The sequence below is a fragment of the Aptenodytes patagonicus genome, chromosome Z (assembly GCF_965638725.1).
Source record: "Aptenodytes patagonicus chromosome Z, bAptPat1.pri.cur, whole genome shotgun sequence".
Lineage (NCBI taxonomy): Eukaryota > Metazoa > Chordata > Aves > Sphenisciformes > Spheniscidae > Aptenodytes > Aptenodytes patagonicus.
The window spans coordinates 28,731,127-28,749,343 of NC_134982.1; the positions used below are offsets into that span (position 1 = coordinate 28,731,127).

At 40.1% G+C, this 18,217-nt stretch overlaps 1 protein-coding gene across 2 annotated transcripts in view; it reads left to right on the forward strand.

Annotated features, from left to right (window-relative positions):
* The first annotated feature begins 761 nt into the window (after positions 1 to 761).
* FAM169A (family with sequence similarity 169 member A) overlaps positions 762 to 18,217 on the forward strand; it is a 38,551-nt gene continuing 21,095 nt past the window's right edge. The window contains exon 1 of one of the 2 annotated variants that reach the window (XM_076363245.1): positions 762 to 896. In XM_076363245.1, the coding sequence (XP_076219360.1) occupies positions 762 to 896 (135 nt within the window). The other variant, XM_076363246.1, reaches the window with a different exon arrangement.

An 18,217-nucleotide genomic window follows, 5' to 3' on the forward strand; every position in this document is an offset into this window, starting at 1 on the left:
AAGCAAGGGTTCGTTGCATAGCCCGAGTCAAGGGCAAGTGCTGTCCTCTCGCAAGAACGCTTGTTTGATTTTGTTGTTCTTCAGCTCCCTGGCACGCAGGTCTTCTTGGGGGTGGATGCTCAGGTGCTGTGGCCAGTGGTGGTCAGTGCTGGGGAACAGGGCCGGCCTTTTTCCTTTGGAAAACACACTCCTGTCAGTAATTCAGTTCAGTCAGCCCCCCCAGTCTGGTGAACAGGAGCAGCAGTGAGGTCTTGGGCTGGCCCGTGGTGTGGGTGTCTGTCGGAGATGGGGAGGCAGCCCTTACTGGCTGCGGCCGTGAGGCCACCTTTCTTGCAGAGGGGATATTTCACCCCTAGCCTCATGGTGAGCTGCCCGGCCCTAGGAGACGACGCGTGGCCTTGCTCCTTCCTCCCTGTGGGTACCATCGATCTCCAAGGCAGCCCCAAGCTCCCTCTGTGTGCCAGGGCCACAGAGCAGGTACCACCACCCCCACTATGGTAAGCAATGGCGCGGGTACCACCACAGGCACCGAGGCTGACCATGGAACAGGTAGCAGGCCTGCCGCCGTAGTGAGCGATGGCACAGGTACCACACTAGCTGCCATGGCGGGGGGCGGCAGAGCTGATACCACCACACTAACCGCCACGGCGGTAAGCAATGGCGCAGGTACCACATTAACCGCCGTGGCGGGCGGCGATGGGGCAGGTACCACACTACCTGCCATGCCGGGGGCGCGACGGCGCAGGGTCCCAGCAGCCGCCATGGCGGGCTGCGCGGGGCGAGCGGCGGCGGCGGCTCGAGGCGTAGCAGCGGGAGTGCGTCAGCGGCGAGGGGCGGGGAGGCCGCCGGGGGAGATGATATCAGGCGCCGGGCAGCAGGACCGGGCGAAGCCGGAGGTGAGCGCCGTGGACGCTGCTAGGGAGCTCGGCCGCCGCCGCCGCCTCCTCTCATCCCCGCGCCGCCTGCGTCCTCGCCCGCCGCCGCCGCGGGAGGCTGCCCGGCCGGCTGAGGTGAGGCGCGGCAGGGTGTGAGGGGTAACCTGCTGAGGCGTCCCGCTTCTCCGCGCAGCCCAGCCGGGCCTGACCGCGCGGGTGAGAGGATCGGCGGCCGCCTGCAGAGGCCGGGGGAAGGGAGGCAGGTCCGGCCCGCCGCGCCGATGGGCGCGGGGCGTGCTGCCCAGCGGGAGGCAGGTGGGCGGGCCGGAGCGGCCGCTGCCCCGCGGCCCCTCGTCCGCGCCCGCGGCAGGCCGCGGCGCCAGGTGTCCGCCGGCATCCCCGCCGCCAGCCCCCGCGGGCGCCTCGCTCCCTCCCCGGGGCAGCGCCCGGCCCCCGCCGCCCTCGGCGGCCATCGCAGCGCCGGGGAGGCCGCCGCGGCCGCGCCGAGCCCGCCGCCGTGGGGGCCGCGGGACGGGGGCGGAGGCGGCTGTGTCAGGCGGTGGGGTTGGCCAGGCCCTCCCGCGGCGGGGGGCCGCCCGGCGCGGCCTCCCCTCGGCCGGGCCCGCCACCCCTCGCCCCGCCAGGCCTCTGCGAGATGCGGGCCGGGGCTTGCGTGGTGGCAAGTTTGGTGTGAGTTTTGGCCCAGGCCACTCCGTGTTGGCTAGGGCCAGCCATCTTTTGTGGGGGCATCTATTGTAGCTTTGCGATTTATGTATTATAGCCACACACATATATAACATCCATTATACCTACGTATATGTATATTGCACATATATAGGAATATAATTATTGCAATGCTACAATAGATGCCTCCCACAAAAGATGGCTCTGTGTGTGTGTATATATGCAAATACATGTGGACACACACAGTCACACACGCACACACTCCTCTGTTTTCCTATATGTGATGTGTGAGTTTTTTTGAGTTTTACTTTGAGGTAGGGTTGATTCTTCCCTCTTAAAACAGGGGGAAGCATCTTGCCTAAGATATCCGTTGACGTAGCATTGCTATCCGGCTTATGGAGTGTTAAATCCAGCCTGAGAAAGTGGGTTGCTCTGGGAGCTAGAGCAAAAGGTTTTACTAGCATTAATGGAGAACAAAATATGCTAACTCACTGATTTTATAGACATATTAATGTCATATTTAGAGGAAACTATTAAAGGGTGAACTTAAGCTCTTCTGGGCTGTGGTGTTTTCAGTATTAATAATGAAAAATTTGGAAAATTACCCTGTGGTGTGGAGATACTGTCCAGCTGATACTTGGTTTTTTGTGTGTGTGCAGGAGAGAGGAGGGAACTTTTTCTTCTTTCTGCTTAAGTGCAGAAACACTCATTTTGTGTGTTGGGCTGCACCATTGGTCATAGTCTGGTATATAACCCACCAGTTTTTAAGGGGAATAAGTATTGTGGCAGAGTGGTCAGTGTAATAAAATCAGTGCTGCCTCACTGGAGGACCTATAAAGGATTGCTGCAGCTCAAGAGTGATCGTGGTCTCACTTCAAACTCTTCCTATAGGAACTGAGTGCATCTCCTCTCTGTTTCCTTAACCACAGCCGCACCTTTCTTGTTTAATTGACCTCTGATTTAGATATTGAAGAACTTCTCACTTCTTGTCTTAATGGTGGCTAGTAAGAAAACATTTTAGCACCTGTTTCACAGAGGGAAAACATCAGGGCAGAGGGTGATTTATACTGTAAATGTTTAAATTCAGCTGCTGTTAACCTCAATGATCATCTCAATTTCAACACTGTTTTATGAATGAAAAGCTGCTGGGGACTCTGATATAGCAGGCAGGTGTTTAAGTTGCTTCCCCATTCCCCTTCCCCCAGTCTGATCTTGCTTAGTATCTGCTCTGTATGGAAGCAAATGTTTTACAGAGCCTTTCTTTACTGTTGTGGAAGATGAGTAATTAAAATGGGATTCTACTGTACTTTTCCAATATACTCTCTCCAGCAATGCATGATCAAGACACACAGTACCAAGTCTTTCTGGAGTGTTTCATAACTAGCTCCTTTACAAAGAGGCATTACTCTGAGATATGACTTGGAAATCTCCTGTATGCATATTAAGGTAGATAATGTCTCTTCACTTTAATAATTAAAAACAGGGGGTTTGTGTGGGGGTTTTTTTAATGCCTATTAGTATTGTAAAGATAACACAATTCAGAATGAACTTAAAACTCTCCTTACTTATCCAAACATCCGTCTGTGCAGGTTGGTTTAAATAGTTGTAATCGCATACCTATTAGAGTGCAGAATCTTTTGGCAGTGAAAGATGGAGGAAGTTCACATCAGTGTTAAGGCTGACACTTATTAATGCTCTTTTTTTCATTTTTAAATGTGAAAACTGGAAATGTTTGATACAAAATCACTAAAAGAAGAACATGGAATTTGATTGTATTAGAGAAATTCATCAGAGTAGGAGACCCCTTTACTTGCTTACATTCTTAGGTATAATAAGGGTTGGTATCAGTCTCTATCTCATACCAATCAATGAATATCAAGTAGTAGTAATCATTTAAAGGTGTTACCAATTATGTTTCTAAACTTTAAATACAAATAGTAATATTGGAGCTGAAGTAATGTGTACTTATGCTTATTTTCACGTTGCTATTCCTTAAATGTTTCTCTATTCAAGTTACTAGCTTCTCATTTCCTCACAAATAAATACCTTCCTTCAGACTCACAAGGTTGTAACCTAGTCATCAAATTGTATCAGCTATACACTCCAGAAAGCCATAGTCATCCTTTGATCTGTGAAATGTAAAGTTTGGGGCAGCTATGGTAGAGGTGCATGCTTTTGTTCGCAACTGCTTTCATCAATTAATGTCTCTTGGGTAATCATTTCGTAAACTGTTTAAAACAAAAAACCTTTTTCATACAATAGAAGTGGGTTTAAAAAAAAAAATCAATCAAACAAAATTCAACCCTCCTCTCAAAGTTTTGCTTCCAGCTGTTACAGTATGGATTAAACAATCCTGAGTGGAAAAGCCTGCTTTAATGTGTTTACTGCATTGTTTCAAATATGACTGAAATGGCATATGCAGTGTCTTAATAGCTCTTCTCTGGCATTTGTGCAGTTTTATCTGCTATTGCTGACTTTTTCTTTTTTTTTTTTAACAATGGGATGTGACAGCATATATTTGTTTAATCATTATAAATTTAGTTGGTGTTCTTCAGTGAGCCTGAGATTTCAGAGAGGCTTTTAAATATCTCCCTAAAATATGTAAAAGAATACTGTCCCAAAAGAGGGACGAGCTTTCACATCTTTCCTAAAATCTCACTGAAATTAGTGAGAATTGTCAGGACTAACATATCTCTTTCTTTGTTTTCAAAGTTGACTGGAAAACCTACTAGTGTTTTAAATGATACATCTATATGTACTAAATGGTTCCTTGAATTGAAAATCTAGGAAGATGCATTTGTCTGAATTTTGTACTGAACTGTGTGTTGTACAGCCATTCAAAATAGCATTTTAGATTTTTGATTTGTTTTCAAATCTCGGTTGTTCCTCTCTTGGTCCTGTACTTTGTTTTGTAGTAAAATAACACCTCACAACCTGATTATTACTGTAGAACAGGGGACCTGCATACTCACAGTGCCAGTGTCTCTCCCTTCTGCTTATGGTTAGAAATTATTTATGGTCCAGGATGAATTGAATTCACTGTTACTCTTTCTTCTAGGCTTCATCAAAACATGTAAAGTAAGGGTGGTTAAATAGATTTCTTTAATCCTGTGGGTCACTGAAGAGGAATAATAATTGGTAAAGGTGTGGTCTCTGGTGAATCAGTAGCCCCTGAGGTGGTGCTAGAAGAATACACCCTGTTCAGAAGTTCGAGCACAGCAGTGGTTGTGAGCCTGCTGCTGCACCGGCCTTTCCCAAGCACTGTGTCGACAAACTTAGAATGGTATGGAATGCTGCATTAACCCTAACTGACTTTATACTTCTAATACACCAGGTGTAAAAATGTGAAATGTGTTTAGGTTAGCAAATGTATTGCTACAAGACCAATCTTTCATCTAGCTCTTTTGCAGGTAGCAAATCCTGCAAATAGAAAGGCTTTCTAGCTTGAATAGCATTTCTCACAGCTGTTGTAGAATTAGCCAGCAATAATTATAACTTTGGGGAATTTGAATGATTTGTGAGTTGATAACGGTAAAATAGTTGGGAATGTTAACAATAACAATGTAAATGTTATGCCAGTGCAGCACAGACAACTTAAAAGGATTTTAAAATGTTGGAGTATTTTATTTCTTTTGATACTGCAGCATGGAGAGTTTGTTGTCAACATTTACTCTGAGCTGCAGAAAGGAGTTATCTGAAGAAGCAGGAGGTAACAACCTGATTCCTGCAACTGAGGCCTAAAGCTGAATGCTAGTTTAGGGTTAATATCTTGAGTTAGCAGTGCTAATACTGTTCCAGTTTCTTATACAGTACAGTATGGTGATATGTTCAGAGGTATGATTAACTTGCTTATCTTTGTTCTAAACTCACCCCTAATAAGAAAGTAATGTCTGTTTTTCTAGAGAAGATCAGTTATTGAAGCTTTTAAGGCATTTTTTCAAAAAATCAAGTACATCCGTAACAAGATGGCCTAGGTACTAGGAGGTGTAGCTTAGAAGTTTGAGCCTTACAAACGGGTATTACAGTGAGAAGCAGGGGAAATGCAGTATATTCACAGAAATGTGTGAGTTCTTGGAAGGATATCAGGATGGTTGATGGTGGAGATAAGGACAGGATGACACCAGGAAGGAGGTTGTGTGTGAATTCCTTTCCACTATTAGAGACATCTCGCTAACATTCACAGACATAGAACTTCAGTCTTGTGGTAACATGTTTACTGACAGCTAGTGAATGCATGTTAATGAATGGTTTTTTTTTTATAATGCAGCTGTGATAGGTTGAACTAAAACAGCAGTGGCTATACCCAGATAATTGTGGAAACAAAAATGAACTATCTGCAAGTATGAGACTGCTGAAAGCAAAGGCAAACGCAGAGCTGCTCAGGAATGTGCTCTGTCTGCTAAGGAGTTTGCTAAATATTGGTTCTGCTGGCAGTAGGTATGGTTAGTGGGGGGAAGCGATTCATTTTGAGGAAGATGGTGTGCTCTGAGCTACTGCTCATTTGTGTGGTCCCATGGAAAGCTTTGAGAAGAGGGATGTAAGTCAGTTGATGTCTGAACAGATTCTTGAGGGCTCTGAGCAATGAAATACTCTTTTGATGTTTTATTCTTCCTTTGTTTTGGGAACAGGACTTCTACATAAACAAGAAATACTAGACCTTGCTACTGACTTTTTTCTTCTAGGTGGACAACCTACAAGATGCCTGACTCCTTCTAGCTTCTTAGTCATATTGATGCTAGGTTTGAATTTGTGTTTCTTGAATGCTTGTTTTTCAGAGGATGGAGTTTACTTATAGTTTTATAGTTTTAGTTCATATGTGCCTTTTTTCCATCCTTCTGAAGACGGGATGAGGAAGACAAACATATTCACTGCTGAGTCCAGCTGTGAGCTAGACTGGGGTAGTCTGTCTGTGTGGCCTTTGTAAAGGTGAGGAAGTATTGGTGCTGTTTTGCATGGACATATGGAAATGCTTACACCTACCACTGTATTTGTGAGAATGGTGTCTGTCACCTGGGATGGTAGCTTGAAATATCTCTTCACAAAATGACTGGACTTAGACTGACACTCAGTAATGACTACTTCATCATGTCTGTGGCCCAAGCATGGTGTCTGAAAGCCCTGATTACTTCCTTTGAACATTGTTCTTGATGTCCGTGGTATTCTTGTCATCTGACTTTCACCCTATCTTTCCCTTGAGAAAGGCGAGGTAAAGTTCATTCTAGTTATCTGCGTCCCTAGCTCTTCTGATGTTCTTTGATCCCACCCTGTTTTGCTAAGTCCACAAACTGCATTGCTTGTGAAATTCATCATTTTGTGTATATTGTCAAGCCTTCAGCTGTGTGCAGCTGAAAGAATTTGCTACTGTAGAACACTGAGCGCAAATATCGGGTAAAATTCAGAATTCGCTTTTATTAAACACCATATTTTTAACCGTCTGTCATCTTCTGATGATAATTGTAATAACAGTTGGAGATAGCTGCCTATTCCCTTTCTGGAAAAAGTGCAATTCTTAATCTGCAGTAAGGTTTAAATTCTTACTGCTCCAGATACATTATACTTACTGTAGTGCTGATTTCAGGATTCTGATCCTCAAGCTATTGTAAATGGGCTGTAGGGCCATATAGTCAGACTCCAAAACTTCTCAATTCTGTGTGCTTGCTGGTCTGCAAGAAAGTTTTAGGGTTAACTGACAGGGATCTGTTGTTGCAGTCTTGTTTATTTGCTTTCCCTGCTTCACTTCTGTGACTTACTCCTACTCTTGGGAAGATCCCATGTTAATTTCTACTGCCCTTTCTGCATTTTCATTTGAATCACCCACAAAACCAAGGCAATTGCTGCTTTCTTAGTTATAGGTGTCCTGCTGCAAATGGCTTTAAAAACAAAACAAAAACACCTACAGAAAACTTTAAAAAGGCCCAAAGAGCTTGAATACTACTTAACCCTTGAGTTTCCTACAGCTCCTCTGCTGAAAGCCATGACATTCACAGACTTCATGTGGCATAGCTGTAGCTCAGGCAACTGTTTTAGTAACTCCTTGGGTATGGAGGGTATGATTGCAAGGCTTAATGACCTGCTGCTTACCATTAGTAACCATGGTCACCATCACATTTGAATTTGCATGTGGAATATTCTCAAAGTGGCCATCAAGAGAGTTGCTGTTGTTTGGCTGATGAGTAGTAACTCATTTGACTGTGCTAACATGTGTCTGCAGTTGGCTGACTTTATCTGTGCAGCTTTGAAGGCCACCTCAGTTGTGGGGATTGGGCAGAGGACAGCACAACCAGGCATTTTAAAAATAGATGTAAATGCATACATAGGGTTACTGCAACACTAGTCTCACTGAGGTGTTAGGTTAGTTATGTTAGGCTTGATAGTCCACCAGCTGTCTAACCAGATTCAGTGGTTTTTTGTAAGTATGGTCAAGAGAAGAGCTTTCTTTATTGTTCTTATCTCTGAAATCACTACATGTGTTTATGAGGTGGCCCTTCCAAACCTGAGGGATAATGTTAGAGGAAGGTATGAAGGTTTGACAACTGAGCAAGTTGCCAAGAAACATGGGCACCAAGTGGGAGTAGGAGATGGTCTTCTGATAGCAAGTGGCAAATAAAGCTGTAGAAAATCAGAGAGGAGGCATATCTTATCGCCTTGTTGAAGAGGTGCCTGGAGAAGCAGGAGGCGAACCTAGGGATGCAGAGTTGTGGAAGATGAGCAGGGGCAAGAGCAGCATGGCTGGGTGTGTCCCAGGTGGCTGGCTGCCCAGCCACCTGAGGAGGCAGGCTGAGTGTGGGCTACAAGTGCTGAGCTATAGAAAGGCCTTTAAGATCTTTAAGAGCAGATGCTGTGGGGTATAAAGTGCAGGAGCAAAATGGGAGGGAACTGAGGGTGGAGCTGGAGAACTGCAAAAAAGCTGTTCTAAACTGCTGAGGCATGGAAGGGACAAAGAGCAGTGACCAGAGAGGAAAGGTGGGTCATTGGGGGTATCTGTGTGGGGTTTGGTGTTATTTTTTAAGACCCTGAGCAGGTTTGTCTTGTGTTGTGAAGGGGAGATAGAGGAAGTGGGAGATTAGAAAGAAGAATGAGTGCTGAGCACAGGGGAGGTCAGATATATGTCAGAGAGGTGGATCCAGGAAGTAATAATCCCACTTAGTCCTATCTTTCTGTCTCTTAGATGTTGATTATTTTCAAACACAACTGGAACGGATTTCATTTTGTGTATGGATATATTCACCTTGAATCTGAGAAGCTGAAAGGGAAGGCATGAAAGGTTTATTTAAGAAAAAAATCATTTTTCAGATTTATTAATTGTGGCTATTTTGAGTAGTCTCAAACACAGAATTTTAATTTAGTAAATCTCTGGCATGCTTTCCTTGTAGGAAACACTTGTGCATATTAATTTCCCAAAACTCTCTACTGAAGAAAGTGCTCTTCAAGAAATCAGACGATAATCTCATTAAAATGTGAGACTGTAGAAAAACGTAGGTAACAGGTTACCTATGTTTGTATACCTAAGAACTTAGTCTTTGATTAAATAGGCTACCTAATCAAATACCTGATTTTAATCACTTGAGCAAAATGCCAGTGGTGTTACACAGGTGTTTAATCAGGCATACACTTAAGAACCTTACTTACCTAAGGTGGGTTTAAGAGTGGAGTTGCATAACATATTCTCCTAATACTACTCTGTCACCTTGGTTTTGATAACTGGTAAGTTTTCTGTCCTGTTTTCATTGAAGGTATATGATTTTGTAGTTGTTAACAGAGTTCATGTTTTCTGCAAATCTAACCACCAATTGATTAAAAGCACTCTTTAATGTTGTTGCTTATACTTTCATTAAGAGTATCTAGTTTTATGTTAGTACATTTTGGATGTGGTTTAGTCTTTTAGAACTACCAAATTATATTTTATTACATGTTATAACATCTTGGATATATTTAATTGTAGAATGAACTTTTAAATACTTTAAGGCTGTTTTGTTTTAATGAAATTAATATACTTTTTCAAACTTTAATTCATGTTTTTTAACTGAAAAGAAATCACGTGCAAATACTTCTTCTTTTTTAATGTGGAAGACTGTCTTTTTCATTCCTTGTTCATGTTTTGTTCGACAAGAAACTGTTTGAACCCAGTCACATAGACCTTTTGACCATAATTCTTGCTGATCTCCACTGTAGTTGTGTTTTATACCACAACTGGGGAGTTGGATCCTTTATGCAGATTTCATAATTCTGTGTTACACAAGTAAATTAAAGTTAAATTGTGGTGGCTAATTAATGAATGGAAAGGATTGATTATTTTTGTTTGTTTATTTGTATTCAAATCAACAGCTTTGATTTGTGTCTCCCGTAGAAAACTAGAGCTGTGTAAGCTGCTTCAAGCAGATTACAGATAATGTTGCTGACATATTAATCCAGAGCTCCTGGTGGATGTTGACAACAATTTCTAGACCATGGCCCTGTGTTTCCTTAAAAACTTTCTATTTGGGATTTTATAGGGTATGAGTAGATGTTATCTGGGGTTTTTTATTCCTTTTTTTAAAAAAAAAAAAAAGACTTTTTCCTTTTAGGGAAAAAAAAAAACCCTAAACCAGAGCAAATTTATGAGTTGGCAAGAACTTGTATTTAGGATTGACGTGTCTATGTTCTCTAAAAATGTGAACAGAAGCCACACTGCAGGGAAATAGTATTTATATGCCTTAGTGCTATGGTGCAGATAACCGTTTGAAGACCACTTAGGAATACACAAAACCAAGCTTTTTGAATTAAAACCCAAGAGAACCTACTTTTAAATATGTAGTTATTCAAGTGAGGAGGGTTTGAGTTGTCTATTCAATGTGGCAAATAGTGTATTATTGTTGCTTCCTCAAACCTGTATGTTTTTCAAGAAATCCTAATATATACTCTATTGTTTAAAATACAACTTCCCTTTTCTAAAATACCTTCCGCTTCCTGCAGTTGATGTACATTACATTACAAATTAAAATGAATAGAGTTTTAAGAGATGGGGATATTTATAAAACATAAAAGCTTTGTTACAATAGTGATCTAAATTGTTAATTATGGGACAGGTTTTCTCTATGTATTTCAAACTACAAGACTCATTATAAACCAGATCGGTACTCTCTCTATGTATTTAAATGATTATCTCAGCATAGGTTTAAAATTTACTTATTTTTATATTAGAAAAGGACGAACAACCTTTTTACTTATTTAAAAGTTTCAGACTGTATTTGGATAGAAACAAGAAAAAACAACATTTAAAAACAACCCCTCCCAATTTAAGATATTTCAGGTTGAATAAAGAAGAAACAAAAGCAATGAAAGTGTTTTGTGTATGGGACAGCTGGTAGTCTAAGCAAAGAAACATGTAATTTGTTTGTTAATAGAATTAGTGTTAGTAGAACTTAACAATTTTAGAAATGGCAGATGTGATGATTTTTTTTTTGTAGTTGAAGCTATAAGACTGAAAATACTACTTTTTAAAAATTTTTATTTTTCTTCCAACTTTTATGTAGTTTTACAGCTTCCACCAAACCAGCAATTGGACATTGCGAGGTGGGAAACTAACACAGCAAAACGGAAATTATATTCCTGCAGCTCTGAGATGATGATTGCTGGTTTGGTGCATCATCAGATGTAGTTCTGGAGCATGGCTTGGGACTTCTGTGGTCCTGGCTTGATTTTTCTCTGGAACATCAGCAGCTAATATATATATGGAAATATATATTTAGTTTGATATTTATGTCTCTTCTCATGATGAGAGTATAAGTATAAGCTACCCCAGGTGTAGCTTATAGCTAGTCTGGGAGATCATGGTAGGATTATATTTTTAAGATAGAACTTGGTTCAAGGTGTGTGATGATTCATAAGAAATGCATGGCAGTCCTTGAGGAGTTCTGTGATCCAATACTTCCGCACTTGTTTAAATAGGTTAAAGCTTAGGTCAGGCACTATAGTGGTTTACTTCTTGTCCGAGCAGGCCAATACTTTATCATAGGGCTGGACCTGATGTGTGTCCTGCAGGCTGGATTAGTTGTCCTGGTTTAGCAGAAAAGTTCTGCAGGTCATAGCTTGAGCATGCTGGGGTCTGTTCTCTAAACTTCAAATTTTAATTTAAAAAAACCCAAAACCCTAATTAAATTAGAATTATTTATTGTTAAACACGAATTTAAATCTGAAGATTGTTCACCTGCTATGTAGCTGTTGATTTAGTTTTGCACATATTTGTTACACCAGGCATATTTACGTGTCCCAGTTATTTTATGTTGAAAAGTCCTTGGTGGATTGTTTGTGGTTTTGTTTTGGTTTTTTTTAAAGAAAAATGAGCTGTGCGGTTAAGTTGTGCTGTCTAAGTAATTGTCTACTTCCGGTACTTGTCAAGTTTTGATACAATTTGTGTTCAAGTATCTCATGATCTCGGTAAAGTATTTCTCATACTGGTCTCTTTGAGGTAATGATTATTTGCATTTTGTAGATGAGGAGTTAATGCAGATAAAGTAACATGTCTGTGTTAGAGCTGGAAATTCATCCTGATTCCTCTAAATCCTTGGCTGGCAGCCTAACCGCTTAGACTTCAGTTCCCCTAAGATAAAGGTACCCAAACCCAGTTTAATCTCTATTTAAGCCCCCTGACATGCTGTAAGAAACAATATAGCTTTTGGCTTCGTATCTTTCTGCTATTTTGTGGCACTCTAGTATTGAGGGTCTGCAAGGGGATGAACAGATCTCTCCGTTCTTGCTGAAATCCATGTGTGAGCTGGAAGCTGCATGTACGGTCTATCTCTCCTTCATGCACTCCTAAGATGAAATAGGGGTTGCAGCTATAATTTATAATTAAATCAATTTGCAATGTTGCCCACTTGTTCTACATTTTTTTTAACCTTAATGCTTGTAGTAATAAAGATTTTTGTGAATAAGGAACTGCTTCAGTTGCACAGGAATGTGTTCATTCATCCTGTTAAATGTAATTTTTGTCGTTGTTCCTTGAATTGATCTCTGTTACCCTCTGGTGCTGCAGCTGTTCCTAAAAAAAGGACGTGCCATTTTTCGCGTAGTAGCTTGCATAATGTTGACAAGGGGGAAAGTCATACAATTCCGCATTAAAGCAAATGTTGCTCATGTGAGTTTATGACATGCAATCTTTAATACTATTATGTTAAATGATATGGTTATGAAGACCGTAAGATTTATTTTCTTTCACTTGAAACATGAAAAGCATAATTTGCCTCATTAAAAAAACTAAAATGAATTTTATTCCCCCCTTCCAAACACACACTTCTAATATGCCTTTTGTACAAACGGTTGTGATGAGTTTGGTTGCTTAAGGCTACATCGCATGTGCTCAGTCAACCTGACTGTTAGCTAACCAATTGGAGCGGTACCCCATGAGCAGAGCACAGTCCCACAATGTGTGACAAGGATTTGACCTGACAGTTTTACAGTCATGCAACACGTGGGAGGCTTAGAGCAACAAAAAGGGGCATGAGGGACTGTGTGGCAGAGACGTGTGCTGTTCCTGCTGCCTCTGCGGAGAAAATGTGTAATGCTTTTGTCAAGGAAAACTGAAAAGCTATTTTCTCTTTCCCTTTTTCTCTCTCCTGCATTACTTGAGACTGGCTAGATGTGGAGCCATCTGTATTTTTACTTTGTTAGACACTGACAAACCAACTGTGTTTGTGAGGGAAATGTATTAATTTATTACTACTGGAAGCTGTTTGGTTTGTCTTTGGTAGGTTATTTTGCCTTTCAAAATGAAGATGCTTTCATTTTGGACTGTTGAACTACTTCCTTATGCTCTGCTGTAGATTGGCATGGGACATTCTCCTTTCATCACCTGTTTAATGCTTTTAATGTAATTTGATAACTTTCTATGTATAGTTACTTCAGGGATCTAGTGAACTTGTATGTTGTGAAATATTTCTGATCTCCTCAACACTGAGATGAATTACATCACACAAGTGTTTGAGAGCTTGTCACTTTACATGTCTAATCTGCTGCACAGTACAATTGATAGATATTTATTTAGCAGGGATGCTGAGTAGGTTTTCTTTGGTTCAATCTTGAAGATTGCTCTGTATTGGTTTTTTTTCTGCATAACCTGTTCTCTGTAAATGATAAAAGATGAAAAGTCAAAATTGACTAACATAAGTGGGTTGGGAGTGGATAAAGTCAAAGTATGCTATATGAAAGTGTTAAGTAACCCAAACAGCTAAACAGAAAGGAGGTCTTTGAATGATTTCAAATGTTATTGAATGGTTATTCAATGAATTCATTAATTAGCAGAAAAGAGTTTTTTGTCTTTTTTGCTTATAAGCAAAGATATGGTTGTTGCTTTTATTTTCATAGTGGTGTAGTGGTTGGAACTCAGATAATCTACTGAATTTCTTATTGCATATTTTCTGCTTTGGTCCTGCATTATTTTATTCTAAAAAAATGCCAGGAATTATGACCTAGAGGCTTTCAGTTATAGCTTGTGGCTTGCTGGTCTGTTTGTCATGTAATAACAAAAGCTCAGCTCAATTTGTCTGTTATTCTCAGAGTTATCCCAGCACTTAGGTATTTCTTTAATAGTGAAGGGGGGTTTCCCCTTTCTGCCAGCATACAGAAAATAAAATCTTGTGTTTTTCATGTGTCTGTATTCCCTTAAAGCAGAATTTACCTGGCCTGTTGCAGCTAACTGGGTGCTAAAGCCTCATCCTCTTGTAGAAGCAGTGACATGTAATCTCACACTTCACCTTTCTTCCTGTTCTCTTGCAACATACTTATATCAGGCTAGTCCATTTACATGTTCTACGGTATTGCCGGTGTGTTTCAGAACTGTAATATGGGTGGTTAAACCATATCTGTTAGAGGTGAGGAGACCAGCGGTGGATGAATTGCTTCTCTGGCAGCAGCTCCTCTGGCTGCGGTGCATTGCTGCTGCATTCAAAGGCATGCATGCCTCGCCTCTGGCTCTTGAAGTCCCTTTGCTTGCAAACAGGAGGAGCAAATGGAGTTGGCTAGTGTCAGGTGTCTCTTGCCTGCTTCTGCCCTGTTAACAAGGGCAGCACCTGGAAGGTGGGAAGAAACAGGTGGAGAATTAAGAGATGCAGCTAAGCATCTGAAAGGCGCAGTGAGCAATAGCAGGAGGAATGTGAGAGACTGGAAGAGAAGGCAAGAGGAAATCCAAATAACAGGTAAGGGGAAGGAATGAGCAGAATTTTAAAGGAAATGGCTGTGGAGAATGTGCGTGTATATCTAAACAATAGCATTCGTGGAAAGCATCAGTGTGTTCATCAGCAAAAGCATTAAAGCTAGCAGTTGTAAATGCCAATGAAGTCATGTCCCAAGTTTGTTTTGCAATTTTAACAGGAAAAAAAGAAGTCTCTTTTGTAGAAGCAGAAGCCTCATCTATTCAAGCAACTTAATAGTAGTACATTATTGCTGTTAAAAAGCTTTTAAAATGCAGACTTTTTAATTGCTACTGGGTGGGTTGAAATAAAAAGCTCTCTTGCATTTGATTTACCTGTGTCAGTAGAGCACTGAATGGTGGATTAAAGGGAGGGGACTGGAGATAAAGGAAAAAAAATCATTAAAACAAAATTTAAAAAAAAGACATCTTGGATATATTTAATTGTAGAATGAACTTTTAAATACTTTAAGGCTGTTTTGTTTTAATGAAATTAATATACTTTTTCAAACTTTAATTCATGTTTTTTAACTGAAAAGAAATCACGTGCAAATACTTCTTCTTTTTTAATGTGGAAGACTGTCTTTTTCATTCCTTGTTCATGTTTTGTTCGACAAGAAACTGTTTGAACCCAGTCACATAGACCTTTTGACCATAATTCTTGCTGATCTCCACTGTAGTTGTGTTTTATACCACAACTGGGGAGTTGGATCCTTTATGCAGATTTCATAATTCTGTGTTACACAAGTAAATTAAAGTTAAATTGTGGTGGCTAATTAATGAATGGAAAGGATTGATTATTTTTGTTTGTTTATTTGTATTCAAATCAACAGCTTTGATTTGTGTCTCCCGTAGAAAACTAGAGCTGTGTAAGCTGCTTCAAGCAGATTACAGATAATGTTGCTGACATATTAATCCAGAGCTCCTGGTGGATGTTGACAACAATTTCTAGACCATGGCCCTGTGTTTCCTTAAAAACTTTCTATTTGGGATTTTATAGGGTATGAGTAGATGTTATCTGGGGTTTTTTATTCCTTTTTTTAAAAAAAAAAAAAAGACTTTTTCCTTTTAGGGAAAAAAAAAAACCCTAAACCAGAGCAAATTTATGAGTTGGCAAGAACTTGTATTTAGGATTGACGTGTCTATGTTCTCTAAAAATGTGAACAGAAGCCACACTGCAGGGAAATAGTATTTATATGCCTTAGTGCTATGGTGCAGATAACCGTTTGAAGACCACTTAGGAATACACAAAACCAAGCTTTTTGAATTAAAACCCAAGAGAACCTACTTTTAAATATGTAGTTATTCAAGTGAGGAGGGTTTGAGTTGTCTATTCAATGTGGCAAATAGTGTATTATTGTTGCTTCCTCAAACCTGTATGTTTTTCAAGAAATCCTAATATATACTCTATTGTTTAAAATACAACTTCCCTTTTCTAAAATACCTTCCGCTTCCTGCAGTTGATGTACATTACATTACAAATTAAAATGAATAGAGTTTTAAGAGATGGGGATATTTATAAAACATAAAAGCTTTGTTACAATAGTGATCTAAATTGTTAATTATGGGACAGGTTTTCTCTATGTATTTCAAACTACAAGACTCATTATAAACCAGATCGGTACTCTCTCTATGTATTTAAATGATTATCTCAGCATAGGTTTAAAATTTACTTATTTTTATATTAGAAAAGGACGAACAACCTTTTTACTTATTTAAAAGTTTCAGACTGTATTTGGATAGAAACAAGAAAAAACAACATTTAAAAACAACCCCTCCCAATTTAAGATATTTCAGGTTGAATAAAGAAGAAACAAAAGCAATGAAAGTGTTTTGTGTATGGGACAGCTGGTAGTCTAAGCAAAGAAACATGTAATTTGTTTGTTAATAGAATTAGTGTTAGTAGAACTTAACAATTTTAGAAATGGCAGATGTGATGATTTTTTTTTTGTAGTTGAAGCTATAAGACTGAAAATACTACTTTTTAAAAATTTTTATTTTTCTTCCAACTTTTATGTAGTTTTACAGCTTCCACCAAACCAGCAATTGGACATTGCGAGGTGGGAAACTAACACAGCAAAACGGAAATTATATTCCTGCAGCTCTGAGATGATGATTGCTGGTTTGGTGCATCATCAGATGTAGTTCTGGAGCATGGCTTGGGACTTCTGTGGTCCTGGCTTGATTTTTCTCTGGAACATCAGCAGCTAATATATATATGGAAATATATATTTAGTTTGATATTTATGTCTCTTCTCATGATGAGAGTATAAGTATAAGCTACCCCAGGTGTAGCTTATAGCTAGTCTGGGAGATCATGGTAGGATTATATTTTTAAGATAGAACTTGGTTCAAGGTGTGTGATGATTCATAAGAAATGCATGGCAGTCCTTGAGGAGTTCTGTGATCCAATACTTCCGCACTTGTTTAAATAGGTTAAAGCTTAGGTCAGGCACTATAGTGGTTTACTTCTTGTCCGAGCAGGCCAATACTTTATCATAGGGCTGGACCTGATGTGTGTCCTGCAGGCTGGATTAGTTGTCCTGGTTTAGCAGAAAAGTTCTGCAGGTCATAGCTTGAGCATGCTGGGGTCTGTTCTCTAAACTTCAAATTTTAATTTAAAAAAACCCAAAACCCTAATTAAATTAGAATTATTTATTGTTAAACACGAATTTAAATCTGAAGATTGTTCACCTGCTATGTAGCTGTTGATTTAGTTTTGCACATATTTGTTACACCAGGCATATTTACGTGTCCCAGTTATTTTATGTTGAAAAGTCCTTGGTGGATTGTTTGTGGTTTTGTTTTGGTTTTTTTTAAAGAAAAATGAGCTGTGCGGTTAAGTTGTGCTGTCTAAGTAATTGTCTACTTCCGGTACTTGTCAAGTTTTGATACAATTTGTGTTCAAGTATCTCATGATCTCGGTAAAGTATTTCTCATACTGGTCTCTTTGAGGTAATGATTATTTGCATTTTGTAGATGAGGAGTTAATGCAGATAAAGTAACATGTCTGTGTTAGAGCTGGAAATTCATCCTGATTCCTCTAAATCCTTGGCTGGCAGCCTAACCGCTTAGACTTCAGTTCCCCTAAGATAAAGGTACCCAAACCCAGTTTAATCTCTATTTAAGCCCCCTGACATGCTGTAAGAAACAATATAGCTTTTGGCTTCGTATCTTTCTGCTATTTTGTGGCACTCTAGTATTGAGGGTCTGCAAGGGGATGAACAGATCTCTCCGTTCTTGCTGAAATCCATGTGTGAGCTGGAAGCTGCATGTACGGTCTATCTCTCCTTCATGCACTCCTAAGATGAAATAGGGGTTGCAGCTATAATTTATAATTAAATCAATTTGCAATGTTGCCCACTTGTTCTACATTTTTTTTAACCTTAATGCTTGTAGTAATAAAGATTTTTGTGAATAAGGAACTGCTTCAGTTGCACAGGAATGTGTTCATTCATCCTGTTAAATGTAATTTTTGTCGTTGTTCCTTGAA